Here is an 18,728-nt window from a genome sequence, read left to right as displayed (position 1 = left end):
TTTAGAAAAAGCAGAGGAACCAGAGATCAAATTGACAACATCAGTTGGATCATAGAAAAAGCAAGAGAATTACAGCAAAACATCTACTTCTGTTTCATTGACTTCGCTAAAGCCTTTGTGTGGATCACAAAAAACTATGGAAAATTTTTACAAGAGATGGGAATACCAGACCACCTTACCTGCCTCCTGAGAAATCTGTATACAGGTCAAGAAGCAACAGTCAGAACCAGACATGGGCCAACAGACTGGTTCAAAATGTGGAAAGGAGTACATCAAGGCCGTATATTATCACCCTGTTTATTTAGCTTATATGCAGAGTCTATCATGAGAAATGCCAGGCTGGATAAAGCACAAACTGAAATCAAGATTGCCAGAAGAAATATCAATAACCTCAGATATGCAAGTCACACCACCCTTATGGCAGAAAGCAAAGAGGAACTAAAAAGCCTCTATATAAAGCTGAAATAGAGTGAAAAAACTGGATTAAAACTCAACATTCAAAAAACAAAGATCATAGTATCTGGTCCCATCACTTCATGACAAATAGATGGGGAAATGATGGAAACAGTGATGGACTTTATTTTCTTGGGCTCTGAAATCACTGCAGATGGTGACTGCAGCCATGAAATTAAGATCTTTGGTCCTTGGAAGAAAAGTAATGACCAATCTAGACAGCATATTAAAAAGCAGAGACATTACTTTGCCAACAAAGGTCCATCTAGTCAAGGCTATGGTTTTTCCAGTAGTCAGGTATGGATGTGAGAGTTGGAACATAAAGAAGGTTGAGCACTGAAGAATCGATGTTTTTGAACTGTGGTGTTGGAGAAGACTCTTGAGAGTCCCTTGGACAGCAAAGAGAATAAACCAGTCAATCCTAAAGGAAATCAGTCTTGAATATTCATTGGAAGAACTGATGCTGAAGCTAAAGTTACAATACTTAGGCCACCTGATGCGAAAAAAAGACTCATTGGAAAAGACCCTGATGCTGGGAAAGATTGAAGGCAGGAGGAGAATGGGACAGAGAATGAGATGGTTGGGTGGTATCACCGATTTGATGGACATGAGTTTGAGCAAGCTCTGGGAGTTGGTGATGGAGAGGGAGGCCTGGTGTGCTGCAGTCCATGGGGTCACAAAGAGTCTGACATGACTGACTGAACTCCCAGGTGGCACAAGTGGTAAAGAACCAGTCTGCCAATGCAAGAGAGACACAAGAAATCTGGGTTTGATTCCTGGGTCAGGAAAATTATTCTCACCTGGAGAATCCCATGGACAGAGGAGCCTGGTGGCCTCTAGTCCATAGGGTTACAAAAAGTTGGACATGATTGAAGCAACTTAGCACATACACACTCACTTGGAAAAGCTAAGAAAGGTTGCGTGCTAAGTCACCTCAATCATGTCCAACTCTTTGTGACCCTATGAACTGTAGCCCACCAGACTCCTCCATCCATTGGATTCTCCAGGCAAGAATACCGGAGTGGGTAGCCTATCCCTTCTCCAGCAGATCTTCTCCACCCAGGAATCGAACCAGGGTCTCCTGCATTGCAGGCAGATTCTTTACCAGCTGAGACACAAGAGAAGCCCTTGTGGATAGCTCTACCAAAACAACATTCATGTTCACTGTACTCAGAAGGCCCATTCCAACATAACTTATAGGAGTTTTTCCAGTGTTAAGAATTGGTTGTGGCTTTTGTTCAGTTGCTAAGTCGTGTTGGACTCTTTGCCACTCCATAGACTGCAGCACATCAGGCTTTATCCTCCACTATCACCTGGAGTTTCCTCAAATTTATGTCCATTGAGTCGGTGATGCTATCTAACCAACTCATCTTCTCGCCCCCTTCTCCTTTTGCCTTCAATCTTTCCCAGTATGAGTCTTTCCCAATGAGTTAGCTCTTCCCATCAGTTGGCCAAAGTATTATAGCTTCAGCTTCAGCATCAGTCTTCCCAATGAATATTCAGGATTGATTTTCTTTATGATTGACTGGTTTGATCTCCTTGCTGTCCAAGGGATTCTCAATAGTTTTCTCCAGCACCACAGTTTGGAAGCATGAATTCTTCAGTGCTCAGCCTTCTTTATAGTCCAACTCTCACATCCATATATGACTACTTGAAAAACCATAGCTCTAACAATACATACCTTTGTTAGCAAACTGATGTCTCTGCTTTTTAATATGATGCCTAGGTTTGTCATAGTTTTTCTACCAAGGAGAAAGTGTTTTTTAATTTCATGGCTACAGTCACCATCCTCAGTGATTTTGGAGTCTAAGAAAATAAAACTTGCCACTGCTTTCACTTTTTCCCTTCTATTTGCCATCAAGTGAAGGGACCAGATTTCATGATCATGGTTTTTTGAATGTTGAGTTTTAAGCCAGCTTTTTCACTTTCCTCTTTCATCCTCATCAAGAGGTTTCTTAGTTCCTCTTTCTGCCATTTTCCCACTTTCTGCCATTAAACTGGTATCATCTGCAAATCTGAGATTGTTATTTCTCCCAGTAATCTAGGAGTTTATCGTTGTACCTAATTTACCATAACTTCTGAACTCATAACGTCTTTTTTTTCTTAAAAAATTATAATTGATTTACAATGTTTCAAGTGTACAGCAAAGCGATTCCATATATATATTTTTTTCTTTTATGTCATTTCAAGATACTTAATATAGTTCCCTGCGCCATACAGTAGCACAGACCCTTTCATATGGTCCTTACCACTGTGGATTCTGTTTAATGTGGTTAGATCTAAAGAGTTCCCCACAGCACTCATTCTGTCTGCAATGTGGATTCTCTGGTGATAAATGAGATGGGACTTTCTAATGGAGGTTTTCTGATATTTGCTGCACTCAAAAGCCCTTTCTCTAGTAAGATTTTTCTTCTATGTTGCCATCACACAGAATCCTTTTTGTATATTGTATTCCCTTCAGAGGACAACACAAAAGCTGAGACCACCTTGCCTTCTCACCTGGCCTCGTTTGAAAATGTATCATCCCAGATTCAGCAAGCCTCAGGGGATTGCCAACTGGGACAAGCCAAAGATAAAGATGGACCACTGGAGGGCTTCCCTCATGGTTCAGTGGTGAAGAACCTGCCTGCCAATGCAGTAAACCCAGGTTTGATCTCCGTTCCTGGAAGATCCCACATGCTGAGCACCACAACCATTGAGCTTGTGTCTAAAGCCCGGGAACAGAAATTAATAAGCCCATGTGCTGTAACTACTGAAACCCACGTGTTCTAGAGCTCATACTCTGCAATACAAGAAGCCACCACAGTGAGACGCCCACCCACCACAACTAGAGTGTAGCCTCTGTTTGCCACAACAGAGAAAAACCCATGCAGCAACAAAGACCTAGCACAGCCAAAAAATAAAAAGCAGTCTCATCCCTTCCATTAAAAAAAAAAAAAAAAGATGGACCACTGGAACACATGAGACCATAGATAAACTCTCCAGAAGGAGAAACTCCCTGGGGAAATGAGCCCTGAACACAATACGATGGTTTAGGAAAGATGATGGTCTACACTCAAGGATTGTGAAACAGAACAGGGTCCTATGGTCCTTCCTCCACCAGCCTCATGTCCTCTACCTGCATTTTGTCTGTGCAAAAACCTTAGCAAAAGAATAAGATTAATCAGAGAAGTGAAAAAATGCAGAAATAAAGGAAAACAGTCAAAGAAATTCCCACCTTCCCACTGGCCTCCTGCACTGCAGCTGAGCCCATCCCCTGCAGAGGTCTCTGGAGGAAGGATACAAGAACAGCGGCTGTCTGCAAACCAAGGAGGCCGCAGAGGCACCTAACAGCATCTTGATCTTGGACTTCTGGCCTCCAGAACTATGAGAGGATAGGCATCTATTGTTTAGGCCATCCAGGTTGTGGTATTTTATGATGACAGGCCTAGCAAACTAGTACTATTACCGAGTCATTTATTCATGCGCATTTGCAGAATCTTTTTTCCCCTAGCTATTGGCTCTAATCAAAAAAGCTGCTGTTGCTGTGAACAGTAAAGTACTTCTGTGGACACAGCTTTTTTAATTCCTCTTGGCAATATACCTGCAGATTACATGGCTGTATCACATGATAAGTGTATCTGTCATTTTATAGAAATTATGAGTTTTTTAAAGTGGGTTTTAACATTTTGCATTCCACCAGTAATGTATGGGAGTTCTATTGCACTGAAGTATGTTTTGGTGCCTTGTGTATAATTTGCACTTTTCTTAGTGATTAATGATATTGATCATGTTTTCACATGCTTATTACTTTTTGTTGTTGTTGCACTGTGCAGCATTTGGGATCTTAGTTCCCAAACCAGAGGTTGAACCCTTACCCCCTGCATTGGAACTGGGGAGTCTTAACCACTGGACTGTACTATAAAGAAAGCTGAGTGCTGAAGAATTGATGCTTTTGAACTGTGGTGTTGGAGAAGACTCTTGAGAGTTCCTCGGACAGCAGGGAGATCACACCAGTCAATCCTAAAGGAAATCAGTCCTGGGTGTTCATTGGAAGGACTGATGCTGAAGCTGAAACTCCAATACTTTGTCCACCTGATGCAAAGAACCGACTCACTGGAAAATACCCCGATGCTGGGAAAGATAGAAGGCGGGAGAAGGGGATGACAGAGGATGAGATGGCTGGATGGCATCACTGACTCAATGGACACGAGTTTGAGTAGGCTCCAGGAGTTGCTGATAGACAAGGAAGAGTGGTGTGCTGCAGTCCACGGGGTTGCAAAGAGTCGGACATGACTGAGTGACTGAACTGAACTACTGGACCACCACGGAAGTCCCATATTCATGTTATCTTCTTTGGTGAAACATGTATTCAAAAATTTTATTTTTAAAAAATCAGTTTTCCTTATTCTTGTAAAGAATTTATTTTAAAATTCTGGACACCAGTTATTAATCAGATGAAGTTTGGTTTATACTTTAAACTTTCTTCTTTCCTTTTTCTGGCCCCACCATATGGCTTGTAGGATCTTAGTTCCCCAATCGGGGATTGAACCCAGGTCACCTCAATGAAAACACTGAGTCTTACCCACTGGACCACCAGGGTATTCCCTTAACTTTCACAGATGGATCTTTTTAATAGCAAAGATTTTTAATTTTGAATAAGTCTCAATTTATTATTTTATTTGGGTTTTGGTTTTTATGTCTGGTAAAAAAAAGTCTTTGTTTATAACCCATGTTCAGAGTGCTCCTCATCCATATCTCCTATGAGATGTATAGTTTGTGTTTCAGACATTCAAGGTTATGAACTTCAGATTACTAAATGATGAGATGTTGAGGGTTTCTGTTACTTTATTTTTCATATGGATGTTATCTTAGAGCATTTTGTTGAAAACATTTTTGTTTTAGTCTTAAAATACATTGGCAATTTTATTGAAAATAGACAGTACAGGTGTGGGTCTGTTTCTGTACTCTATATTTTGTCTATCCTTTCAACAATATTATACTTTTGTTAGTAAAGTTCTATAATAATTCTATAATTGATTCTTAAAATCAGACCAAAACCTTTAAAATTTGTGTTCTTTCCAAAATTTGAGTATTTTAGGTCTTTTGAATTTTCATATGAATTTTAGAATCATTTTACCAATTTCTACCAAAGTCACTGGCAATTTGATAGCTGTGTGAACCAACAGCACAATTACAGAAGAAAAATTAAAATACTAAGTCCTTAGGTTCAGAAACATGGTTATGTCTCAGTGAAGTTTTGTAAATTTGCTTTGTAGTTGTTGAATGTATTTTCTTTCATAGATTCCTATATATTTCATATATTGACGCTACAGTAAGCAGTATAGTTTTTCAATTTCCAAACATTTATGGTATATTGACTTTTTATCCTGGAACCTTGATTAATCAATTAGATCTTATTTTTTTAATATATAGTAAAGGGTTTTCTAAATAGATAAGCACGTCATCTGTGAATAATGGCCACTTTGGTTCTTCCTTTACAATTTGCACATCATTTATTCTAATTTTGTCATCAGAACAGACTCTCAGTGCAACATTACATAGAAGCTGTGAGAGTGGACATTCCTCCTTATTCCTGGTATCAGGGGGAAAACATCCAAACTTTCCCCATTCAGTGTAATGTCAGCTTTCGGTTTCTAATGCTACCATTTATTGGTTCTGACATCAATTTTCTGACACCAACTACCCAGAGTTTGTGTCGGTCTCCACATCTTTAAGGGTTCAGTCCTCCATAAGAAAGTCCTCCTCACTTCAGAAAGGAGTTTCAAGTCACAGGGCCCAACTGCACTTCTGGCCAGCTGGCTATAATTTCAGTTCTCATGATCCCCTCAGGTTCAAGAATTGACTAGAATGGCTCAGAGGACCTACTAAGAGTGCTATACCTATGATTCCAGTTTTGTTATCAAGAATACATCTCAGGAACAGCCAATGGAACAAACACAAGGCCAAGGTATTGGCAGGTCCCACGTGTGAAGTTTCCATGACCTGTGTCTGGGGAGTACAGACATACCACTCTCCTGCACATCAATGTGTTCACCAACCAGAAGCCCCATCCAGTCTTGTTGTCCATCCAGTGTTTGGATCAGAATTTGATTACACAGACACAACTAATTAGATCATGGTCACATGCCAGAACAAAACATCTAGACCCTCTTCTCTCCCCACAGGTCTGTCTGGCTCAGTTTCAAACTTTTAATCATACGCTTGGTCTTTCTGGTAACCAGTCCTCATCCTGAAACTTTCTAGGGGCTTATCAAGAGTCACTCCATTAGCACCAGACTCTTATCACACCAGGAATTTCATGATTTCTCAAGCTCTGTGACAGGAACCTGGGACAAAGACCAGATATATTCATTATACCATACCTTCTAGTTAATATGGATTAAATTAATATATGTTCAATTGTTAAACCAACCTTGTGTGCATGTATGCTAAGTCACTTCAGTCATGTCTGACTCTTTGCAAACCTTGGACTGTAGCCTGCCAGGCTCCTCTGTCCATGGGATTCTCCAGGCAAGAAAACTGGAGGGGGTTGCCATGCCCTCCTCCAGGGGATCTTCACGACCCAGGGATCGAACCTGTGTTTCCTACATTGCAGGCAGATTCTTTATAGCCGAGTCACCGGGGAAGCCCCTAAATCAACCTTATATTCATGATCAATCTCACTAGGTTATAATCATTATCAGGAGTGTAAAACTGGCTTAACAATTCAAAATATGCCATATATAAATACACACACATTTAATTCTCTAAAATTTTGTTAAGGTTTTTTTTTTTTTTTGCATCTACACTCACACACTGATATTTCATTACCTGGTTTTGCTCTTAGGGAACTAAGATCCCACATGCCACATGGCGCAGTCAAAATATAAAATAATCACACATTATCCATTATGTCTCAAAGATAACTAGTGCTATACCTTCTTTCCTTGCTTATATTTATAAACATGTGATTTCTCTTTTTTTTTCCTGATGTAATTGGAGGTGTTATCAATTCTACTAATTTATTCAAAGTATCTGCTTTGGAGGATTCATAGATTTTCTTGAAAAAAAAATAAAGTACATGAAATTGATTCTTAATATATTGGAAAAAATACCAGTGACCTATGAAAGAGAGCAAATAAATGACACGAGCCCCATGGACATCTCAGGTTTCCATGAAAGGAAGTTCCCAGGCTCTAATACAAAAGTGCTGAGACCAGGGAGACCCCCAAAATCATCCTGATATGAGAAAGAACTTACAATCTGGGCCTGCTAAGGTGTCTGGAGTCCAATAGAGCACAGGACAAGAGAGACATACAGAGGGTCATCCTCAAGTATTCAGCTCAGTACAAATCTGTATATATAGGTAGGGAAGAACCAGAGGTTAGGTAAAGAAACACCCAAAAGGATTCAATGAATCAATTTCCAAGGCTAATGTAGAGAACAGAATAGCACCTGTTCTAATCAGTTTAAATCAGAAACCTTAGGAAGCATAAGGTAGAAAATACAGAATGACTTGTGTTTCAGCAGAGGGTGAGAAAATAGCCTTAAAATGAATGCTGCAGTAATTCCACCTAAAAATGTTTGGAATCAACATCCCAAAAGATCATACTCTAAGTAACTTAAGCATGTAAAATATTGAGAGTATCTCTGGGACTTCCCTGGCAGTCCAGTGGTTAAGACTTCGTCTTTCAATGAAGGAGGTACAGGTTTGATCCCCGGTCAATGAGTTAAGATCCCACATGCCTCATGGTCAAAAAAACCAAAACATACAACAGAAACAATATTGTAACAAATTAATAAAGACTTTCAAAAAACAGTCCACATTATAAAAACCTTAAAAATATATAAAGAATATTTACTGAAAACCAGGTATTTTCAGTACCCCAAAAGGCAAAGGTCTTCCCTTGTGGCTCAGCTGGTAAAGAATCTGCCTGCAATGCAGAAGACCTAGGTTCAATTCCTGGGTTGGGAAGATCCCTGGAGAAGGGAATGGCTACCCACTCCAATATTCTGGCCTGGAGAATTCCATGGGGTTGCAAAAAGTCAGGCATGACTGAGCAACTTTCACTCACTCAAAAAGGCAAAATGAGTATTGAATCAAAACTACACAATGTTAACAGTGTGTGACAAGGTGGATTTTAGGGCAAAGAATATCACTATAGATAAAGAGGACCCCAGGCCTTAGTTGTGGCATGGGGGATCTAGTTCCCTGACCAGGGACTGAACCCAGGCCCCATGCATTGGGAGTACAGAGTCTAATGCTCCAGTGGCACAATCGGCTAGCACGCAGTACTTACACAGAATCTTAACCAGTGGACCACCAGGGAAGTCCCAAGAGGGCCTTTTCTTAATGCTAAAGAGGTCTACTCATTAAGTGGACATAACAATAGGAAATGTTCATTCACCTAATAAAAAGACAGAAAGCAAATAAAAAAACAAAAATAGAATAAAAATAAACAGTATAAAGGAAAACATGATAGAACTAAACAGAAAAATAGGAAAATCCACTTTTAGAGTCAGAGATGTCAACAACCCCATTCAAATAATTGACAGAGCAGTGCCCATCCCATCAGTAAGGACACAGAAAACTTAGACATTATTAATTACATTAACTTAAGATGACATTTGTAGAAACTCTTCACCAAACAAGAACACATTATACATTCATTTCAAGTTAATGTGAAACACAGGATAACCCATATTCTGGGCCATAAAGCAAATACATATAAATGTAAATAATTCAAGTCATAATGTGTATACTTTGACTATAATGAATTAAATTAGAAATCAATTACCAAAAAGAAAAGCCCAAATAACATACTTCTAAAAGAACCATGTCAGAAGAAATTTAAAACAAAACTGGAAAAGGTTTAAAATAATGTAAATGAAAATACAACATATTAAGTTTTGTGGGAGGTAATTAAAGCAGTTGTTACAGGGTGATTCTCAGTATTCAGCACCTATATTAGCAAAAAACCCAAAGGTTTCAAATGAAGGAACTCAACTTCCATGCTAAAATGTAGCAGAAGAGAAATGAAAGATAGTAAAAGCAAAAGGTAACAGTAAAGTCATAATGAGGGAAAACAAAACAAAACAGAAAAATCAGTGAAGTGCTCTAAGAAGATCAATAAAGCTGATAAATCGCTGATTAAAAAAATACAGACATTATCAATATAAAGAGAGGAGGCACCACTACAGATTCTACAGCTGCTAAAATAATAAACAGAATAGCTTGAAAAATTTGACTACTTAAGTAAAAAAACTCCAGGAGAGATACAAACTACCAAATCTTACTGTGTGTATAGGTGTGTGTGTTGGGGGGAGTAAATTCTATAAACCTAGGTCCACTATGGCTTCCCAGGAGGTGCTAGTGGTAAGCAATCTGCCTGCCAATTCAGGAGACACAGAGAGGCAAGATCCCCTGGAAAAGAAAATGGCAACCCACTCCAGTACTCTTGCCTGGAAAATCCCATGGATGGAGGAGCCTGGTAGGCTACAGTCCATGGGGTTGCAAAGAGTCAGACATGACTGAGCAACTTCACTACGCTACTAAGAGGCAAGTTCAATTCCTGAATTGGGAAGATCTTCTGGAGCAGGAAATGACAACCCACTCCAGTATTCTTGCCTGGAAAATCTGGGGGACAGAGGAACCTGTGGTCTACAGAGGGAGAGTTGGATATGACTGAGTGAGTAAGCATAGCACAGGTTCACTATGGAATTTTACAGTTAGAAACTTTTCCACAAAATAGACTCAAGGCCTACATACTTCATTGGTGAATTCTATCAAACAAGAAAGAAATACTGTCAATTCTTCACAAACTTGTCCAGAAAATTAAAGAGCAAGGGATACTTAATCAACTTGTTCTGTAAACCCAACATTACGCTGATAGCAACCAAACTCAAGCATTAAAAATATCAGAGTCAAAAAAAAAAAAGAGAAAGAGAAACTAACAACTCTCATGAGCATAGATACAAAAATCTTCAACAAGAAAACCAGCGTATAAAATTGAACCATTCATAAAAAGAGTAGTACATAATGATCAAAAGGGATTTACCTCAGAAATGCAAGGTTGGTTTAATTTTTGAAATCAGTCAATATAATTCCTCATTAAAAGACTATACACAAAGGTAAAAAAAGAAAAACTATGATTGTGGTCACCAGTATCCAAGAAATGCTCCCACAAATACCTACCATGTTGCATTCTCACTGTTGTAAAGTGAGTCCCCTTGCACTGTGTACCAGATTAGTCTGTATTATCCAAAGAGTAAGTCAGAAACGGTGGCACATCACTTCCAGGTTAAGGTCATAACAGAAACTGTAGCTTTGTCTTTGTGAGTTCTCTCCTGGGTCACTTGCTTTGGAACTATTTCTCTAAAGTGGAATATTTTAAGCAACAGTATGGATGAAAAAGAATGAACTGATACACACAACATTGATAAATCACAAAATAATTATGCAGAGTTTAGGGTAGAACCATAAAGCCAGAACCATAAAAATACATTTTAAGTTATTCTATACACACACACATTTAAAATTCTAAGAAATACAAACGAATGTATAGTGACAGAAAGCAAGATGAGTGGTTGCCTAGCAAGGGTGATGGGAAGAGATACTACAAAAGGAATCAGGAAACTTGGTTTCAAAGGTGCAAACGTGTATCAAAACTCAGTGGTAAAGAATCCAACGGGGGTTCAGGGGTTTGATCCCTGGGTCATAAAGATCCCCTGGAGAAGAAAATGGCAACCTACTGCAGTATTCTGGCCTGGAAAATCCCATGGATAGGACAGAAGCCTGGAAGACTATAATCCATGGGGTCACATACACACACAAAAATCAAATTATACACTGTAAGTATGTGAAATTACAGAATATTTTCATTGTATTTTAGACAGTAACCATCGCCCGTAAGATTGTAAGACACAAATATGAGAGTCCTGAGAATTTCCATAAACCCTCATACCAAAGTCACAGTGATGCACAAGTTTGTGGATACACCTTTAAGTTACATTCCCTGTAGTTGGCTATGGTCTCCCAACTTCCTATTAATCAGTGTCTCTGTATCAATTATGATTCCTAACTGGTCCATGTAGGTGACAGTGACATCTGCCTCCCAAATAATAGATGTCAGGGATGCCAGCAGGTCCCAGGGAATCAAATTCTGAAACATTCCCTGGGAACATGGGACCCAATTCATGCTGTTCCCACATACATCAGAGGTTGTCAAGACCTTGACAACCTGCTCAAGAAGACTTTGGTCACACAAGTCATCTCAACATACAAGACACACAATTAGGCCTGCAAAGCCTGGTATTCTTTCCCAGGAGGCCTTGAGCAGCAATGTAAATTAGGCTGAAACTAGAATAAGAGCTGTTCTTTCTTCACCATTCTGCAAATACCACTGAGACTCAACAGCTGGTGCTGTCACACAAGCTGTTCATTCTTTCAGGCTGGCAAGCCCAATTCTGTTCTCAAATCAACCCAGAGAGTGAACAAAGTTCCCAGGAGTAAAGATAGCTTAGAAACTAAGGCATGTGTTGCAAAACCAGAACAATATGAGGCAGACAATTTCCAGGTCAGGTGACTTGGGGGCTGGTCAAACTCATCACGAGGGTCACAAGAGACCAATAGTTTGAAATATGGACATCTCTGCAGGCAACCAGCAGAACCGAGCTTGCATTCTTCTGACAGAAAATGGGTCACACCCATGCTTCCACCAGTAGCGAGCAGGAAGGAGGATCAGCAATAGGGTCAGGCTACCGATGGTGCCTTCTAGGGAAGACAGGAAGAGCAGAGATCTTGCCCATCAAAGCGTCTGGGGTGACATATGCACAATGTGGGGCCCTGCTGTTGCACAGATGTATGGCTTCTTTCAGACGATGGCAGTGACATGCTTGTTGGCAAGCATGCAGAGGCCTTTCACAGTGGCCAAGGCATGTTATGAAGTGCAATACTGCCCCAGAGTATTGTATACTGCTTCCCACAGAGCTGGCACACAGAAGAATCTTCTCAGGGTGGGAGTTCAAACACATGAAGCTCATCTTCCAGCTTATGGCTCCTCACGAAGGCTCCTCTCAGAGCCTCTCTCTGGTGTCACTCACTATGGTGAATAAGATGGAGTACTCCCTGCTCTCCTAAGGCCTTTCTCCAGCGTGAACCTTCCAATGTCTGATGAGGGAAGCCCTTTGCCTGAAGGCTTTCCCACACTCACTGCATTTATACGGCCTTTCTCCAGTGTGGATTCTAAGGTGCTGGATAAGCACATGTTTGTGGCTAAAGGCTTTTCCACACTCACTGCACACATACGGCTTCTCACCATTGTGAACTCTCTGGTGGGCAATAAGATCAGAACTTTGGCTGAAAAACTTCCCACATGCAATGCACTCATAAGGCCGTGCCCCAGTATGAACACTCCAGTGCTTAATGAGTCTGTATTTGTGGCCGAAGTATTTCCCACATTCACTGCACTCATAAGGCCTTTCTCCTGTGTGGATACTCTCGTGCTGAACAAGTGTGGATTTGTGACTGTAGGCCTTCCCACATTCACTGCACTTGTAAGGCCTTGCTCCAGTGTGGACTCTCTGGTGTACAATGAGATTAGAGCTATGATTAAAAACTTTCCCACATATGCCACACTCGTAGGGCATCTCTCCAGTGTGGATCCTCTGGTGCTGTGCAAGTATGGGTTTGCGGCTAAAGGTTTTCCCACATTCGCTGCACTTGTAAGGCCTCTCTCCAGTGTGGACTCTCTGGTGCTGAACAAGTGAGTCTTTGCGGCTGAAGACCTTCCCACAGTCGCTGCATTCATAATGCTTTTGTCCACTGTAAAAGATCTCTGCACAGTGGTTGTCACTTTGTGGCTTCCACTTGCTAAGAGGGTAATGGTGCTGAAACATGCTTGAGCTGGTTGGAAAGTCCTCACAACCCTCCCCTGTGGTAAAGGGTGTCTCCAACGACTGGACAGGGCAGCTGCTCACAAGAAGGGCCCTGTGCACATCCCTCCTGTGGGGTTTCTCTCCGCTGTGCTGACTGTGGAGGGGGAAGTTTGCACTGAACCACAGCTGTTTCCCACATGCCACACACAGGTATGATTTCTGCCCAGGACGTGTTTCCTGGTGCTCAGCCATGTGCGGAACATTTCTCAAGATTGGGCCACATGTCTCACAGTGGTGGGCCTTCTGGGAAGATGGAATCATCTTAAGAATGATGTTCTTAGACACTCTTTTTACAGAAATGCTCTGCTCAAAACGGATCTCATTCTCCTCTATTCCATGCCAACAACCTGAAAGCAGACAGATGCTGGTAAAGTACACAGTGACACTGGTGGGAAGGGGCAGTTATTACAAATGTGTGTTTATCAAAACTAAGACTGAGGTCTGCCATCAGGACAAAAGGCCAGGGTGCAAGTTGAGTAAAGAGCTGTTCTACAGTCTTTGGCATCTAAAGGTCACAGGCTGGAAGTGGCCTTGATGAGGAGAGGACACAGATCTGAAGAACAGCCCAGAAAGAGCCAGGGTCCCTAATGAAATTATCCACAAATGCACTGTAGGAAGGCCTTGGCAGCTGGGGAGACATGCAGAAGAACAGTGTGCTTGCTAAACAGCTCAAATGAATAGAATAGCTGATATTTAAGAATTATTTGAGAGTCCCTTGGACTGCAAGGAGATCCAACCAGTCCATTCTAAAGGAGATCAGTCCTGGGTGTTCACTGGAAGGACTGATGCTAAAGCTGAAACTGCAATACTTTGGCCACCTCATGCGACGAGTTGACTCACTGGAAAAGAGTCTGATGCTAGGAGGGATTGGGGGTAGGAGGAGACGGGGACGACAGAGAATGAGATGGCTGGATGGCATCACCAACTCGATGGACATGAGTTTGAGTGAACTCCGGGAGTTGGTGATGGACAGGGAGGCCTGGCGTGCTGTGGTTCATGGGGTTGCAAAGAGTCGGACACGACTGAGCGACTGAACTGAACTGAAGAATTATTTGAAGTATGTGCACCTCTCATGACACACAAAGCATATAAGCCAGTGTTGGAGAGCAGTACAGAGGAAGCAGTGGAGAGGAACAGCTGAGATGCGGGCAGAGGTGAGGAACTATCAAAGGTCACAGCATAAAAGGTAAATGTGTAAACAGGGCAGTAAAGACAGGAATGAAGTGTGGGCAGTGGCCTTGGCACTTAAACCACTGTGGGCACTGAGAGGCTGGAGAGTGATCAGAACCCAGCCTGACATCACACTTTCCCCAGCTCCCACTCACCAGGGCCACCTGCAATCTGAGCCTCTCTGGTCAGGGCTAGAGTCATGTCAGCCCAGTCAGAGACCCAGGGCTCCCTGCCCAGCTCCTGTGGGGAAACCCCATGGGACATAGAAGATGCGTATCCTAAGGAAAAGACAGGACAGGTAAATGGCCAGCACAGGTGTGGGTGACCCACCCCTCAGAGAAGAAACCTAAATATCATGAAAATAACTCTGAAGTATTGTCTTGCAGGAATAGCCTAGTGGTCCCAACAAATAGTGATTGTACTGGGTCCTTGGGATTCCTGATACAGGTAGGCTATGAGAAACGTCAGCTAGAGGAAGGTGGGGGCACAACCTGGGGCACAAGAGTGCCATGGATCTGGACAGAGGCACCCAGTCAGGGAGAGGACAAACCAGACATGATCCACTGGGTAACAACTAGCCACTTCATGTCTGCATTCCTCCATGCAAGCCTTCAGGGCAGCAGGTAGAGGGACCACTCAGAAACCAGAGGTGCTAGAGCCCACAGTTCACACCTGGCACCCATGGCACCTACTCCAGGGAACCAGGGCGGGTGGTGGTACTGCCTATGGTTCTGATCCAGGAAATAGGGAAGGGGAAGAGTCCAGTCCAGGCACTGTAGGGGACAAGAGGGCCTTACCCAGTGAGTCCATCAGTGCAAAGTTCTCCAGCATCACTTCGCGGTACAGCAGCCTCTGAGCCTCATCAAGGAGCCCCCACTCCTCCTGGGAGAAGGACACGAACACGTCCTCAAAGGTCACATTCCCCTGCCACAATGGGGAGAGCAGTCTGTGAGCAGTCTCCTTCCCAGGATCCCATCTGCCCCCACAGAACTCCCCTGACCATTCCTTCCCACCCAGCTCAACTCAGAGGAAACACCAGCACTAGGTGCCATGTGTGTCTGCTCTCTCCTCAGGGTCCCGTTGATCACTGTGTCCACCCACAGCAACAGCAGGCAGGTGGGGCAGAAAGGCCTGTCTGAACTCTGGGGCTGGTATGGGGCACAGCACCCCCACCCACCTCCTTCCAGCCAGTTCTTTGAAAGTTGCTAAAATCATGATTACCAGACAACCAAAGTTAGACTCATCTTTCTTCCTTAAGCCCCCAAAACCGAGACGCAAGGGCCATCAATTCACACTCCTTTTCCACATGCACATTGCTCTTCTGGATCACTCTCTCACAACTCTGGCCGCTTACCCAGCTGGCCTCCACTATCACTTTCCTAGCTCATTAACTGCCCCACAGAGAGCAGAGCCTGCTGGGTAATGTCGTTCACATGCCGCCAAACCTTGAGGAACTCAACAGCTAACAGGTGCGGAGCTGGCGTGCAGGCATTTGCAGGCACCTGTTACTGAGTAACCGTTACCAGGCAATCATTCCCAGGAAACTGCAGGAAGGTGTTGCAGCCTAGGGCAGAGACCAGCAGCTGCCCCATGACTCCAGGGTGCGGCAAACTGCGTCCTCTTGACTGTCCTAGAAAGTATGCCAAACGGACATTCTTGGGGTGGGACGTGCTCTCTGCTCCACTTCACTGCCTGCCCCTGAGTCTGCCACCATGGAAACAAAACAAGATGTTCCTAATCAACAGCAGAGCTATAACTTTACTCCTTTACAGTGCGCTGATCAAACTCCCCAGTACAGCTATTCCCTAATGATCTCATGTGACTTCAGCCAATAAAGTGCAAGCTGAAAGGAGCCATTCTGTCTTCCTGTCATGGAGAGCAGGAGGGTCCCCTGACTCCCCACTTGCCAAATTATTTGTGTCTGTTTTTTCCGTACCTGCTCACTGTATCAGGTCTTTCTCACCCGCTGTGCTGGAAGCGGCAGGAGGGTACTGTTGTGTTGCTGTAGTTTTTCCCTTGTAAACCTAGGTACATACCATCTTCTACTTTTTGCATGTCTCTCTCCTGAACCCCTCCATATAACTTCAGCCCCGTGTCTAGCAGCTCACTGGATACCTCAAGGGTTCTCTGGCACATCTCAGACTCTCCATGTGGCCACAAATAAACTACTGATACCCATATGCAGAGTTACTTCTACCACTAACTTGCCCACCTCAGCTGAAGGAGCTTCTACCCTTCTGACTGATATGGCCTAACACCTTGGGGATGTCTCTTTTCTATACAGAAAATCTGACCCAATTGCCTCTCCCATCTACAAAGCGACCCCTCTGGCCCAACCATTATTACAACTCACCTGGAATACAGAAGCAGCCTTCTCCCCAGTCTTTCTCCTCACCTCTATCCTAATTCCCTCAACCCTCACCACATAGCCTGTTCTCCACTTTGAATTCAGAGTTGTCCTTGTTGTTGTTCAGTCACTAAGATGTGCCCAACTCTTTGCGACCGCATGGATTGTAGCCCGCCAGGCTCCTCTGTCCATGGAATTTCCCAGGCAAGAACACTGGAGTGGATTGCCATTTCCTTCTTCAAGGGATCTTCCCAACCCAGGGATCAAACCTGGCATCTACAGGGAAGCTGTGAAAACCCAGATCAGATCACCTCCTTCCTCTGCTCCACATCTGCCATGGCTACACCACCCTCGGAACAGAGGCCTAGCTTCTCAGTTGGCCATTTCAGGCCTGACTCCTGCTACCAGACTCGGTGAAGATCTGTAGTGTTTTTTTTTTTTTAATCCCCAATTCAATCTCACCATCAGGTGTGCTGCTTCCTGTGCCTGGAACAAACTGCCACACCTTATTCCAATGGTCACCAGGAGTCAGTGCCCTGCCATATAACCCCTGGACTGGACTGAGTACTCTGAGCTTGATGTTTCTCAGGGGTCCCCAGACTCAAGAGCTGGGAGAGTACAAGGTAAAGTGTTCTATGAAACCACAATCCTGGAGCCCTGATGGGTGAGGGTGAAGGTGGAATCGATGAGAGACTGGACAGCCTAGACTCACTGTATAAATCCCATAATTACGTCTGAGATCGGGGAACCTGTAGGTACAGGGAGTCTGTGAGAGAGAAGCAACCACGAAAAAGCCCCCAAGAGAGCCTCAGGCCTCTCTCCTGCTGCTGCTCGGCCATAAGGACCAGGGGCTGACAGTCTACCCTGTGTGCCGCAGTCCTCTGGGCCATCTAACAACTGCGTGGCCTTGGACCATCTCTCAACATTTCTGGGCTCCACTGTCCTCACTCTCACGTCAAGACTGTTCACACCTGGACAGTCTACATTTTAAACCATCAGCTGTGGTCTCTTTGTTTAGAACCTTCCGTGCTCCCATCACCTTCAGAATGAAGGCACAGCTGCTCAGACCCTCTGATCTTTTCAGACACCAAAGACTCAGACTCCAGGTTTCCCAAATGCTCTGCACATTCCGGCCCCACCTTCTGTAACGTCCTGTCATCCCATCACGCGGGCTGTCCGAAATGTCCGCCCAAAGGCGCCCCTACAAACGGGATACAGGGCCCAGAGCTGCGGGGCTCTGAGGATTCCCTCATTCGAGGCTTCAGAGACGGAGGTCGAGGGAGGACCCGGGGGCGCAGCACCCACCTGCGCCGGGTCCATCAGCACCGCGGCCGCCATCGGCACCTGCGGACTGGGGAAGGCGAGTAGCTGCAGAGCCACAGGGGCTAGGGCTCGGGCTCCGGCGGCTGGGTCACCCAAGCGGTGCCACTACAAACCCTCAGGTCCGCGTCTATTTAGGGCAACAACGCCTCTCACGTTGTCCCCATCGCGTCACCCCGTGTGTGACGGAGCCTTCTGGAGACGGGCCTGGTGGACTAATCCGAAAGTAATACGTCCGCCCAAGACTGGAACAGGAAGTCCCGCCCAGGCATCGTCCCTATGAACGGAAACGCCCCTTTCTTGGGGCCGCATTGGCCCAGAGCTGCGGAGGCTCCTGGGTAATATAGTTCCCACAGCACCAACGATGAAGTGGGGCATTGGAGCCACCTCCAGGTCACAAGTGGAGCTAACTAGCTAACGCCACCAAGAAAAGGTTTCAGTTTGAGGATTAGGCAGAGGCTTGCTTCCTCTTAAAGGAGCCACACCTATATTTCCAGTGAGTGTAGTCTATAAAGTCAAG

The 18,728-nt window shown here is 43.8% G+C and overlaps 1 protein-coding gene across 3 annotated transcripts; it reads right to left on the bottom strand.

Moving 5' to 3' along the window:
- Window positions 1-1,380: 1,380 nt before the first annotated feature.
- ZNF772 (zinc finger protein 772) lies at window positions 1,381-18,372 on the bottom strand. Of its 3 annotated transcripts, XM_088830397.1 has the most exons (4): window positions 18,194-18,241; window positions 15,339-15,465; window positions 14,697-14,819; window positions 1,381-13,718 (listed from the first exon to the last, which is right to left on the bottom strand). In XM_088830397.1, exons 1-4 carry the CDS (start codon window positions 18,224-18,226, stop codon window positions 12,571-12,573), a joined length of 1,431 nt encoding a protein of 476 aa, XP_088686523.1. In that variant the 5' UTR covers window positions 18,227-18,241; the 3' UTR covers window positions 1,381-12,570. The 3 variants fall into 3 exon arrangements, 2 of the variants coding, with proteins under 2 accessions (XP_088686523.1, XP_055267270.2); XM_055411295.2 differs by lacking the exon at window positions 14,697-14,819 and having other exon boundaries at window positions 18,194-18,372; XR_016035862.1 differs by lacking the exons at window positions 1,381-13,718; window positions 14,697-14,819; window positions 15,339-15,465 and adding an exon at window positions 15,487-16,245 and having other exon boundaries at window positions 18,194-18,372.
- Between the last annotated feature and the right edge of the window lie 356 nt (window positions 18,373-18,728).

The sequence above is a fragment of the Moschus berezovskii genome, chromosome 22 (assembly GCF_049115385.1).
Source record: "Moschus berezovskii isolate FMDL1 chromosome 22, NW_MosBer_1.0, whole genome shotgun sequence".
In the NCBI taxonomy this organism is placed as follows: Eukaryota; Metazoa; Chordata; class Mammalia; order Artiodactyla; family Moschidae; genus Moschus; species Moschus berezovskii.
Note: the sequence above shows the minus strand (reverse complement) of the source record. Positions and strands in the feature narration are given on the sequence as shown.

Coding starts and splice junctions, on each gene's coding strand:
- ZNF772 (XM_088830397.1), bottom strand. CDS start 18,226: ATGGCGGCCGCGGTGCTGATGGACCCGGCGCAG. Junction 15,466..18,193: donor TGCTGATGGACCCGGCGCAG/GTGGGTGCTGCG, acceptor CCATTGTGGCAG/GGGAATGTGACCTTTGAGGA. Junction 14,820..15,338: donor TGCACTGATGGACTCACTGG/GTAAGGCCCTCT, acceptor TCTTTTCCTTAG/GATACGCATCTTCTATGTCC.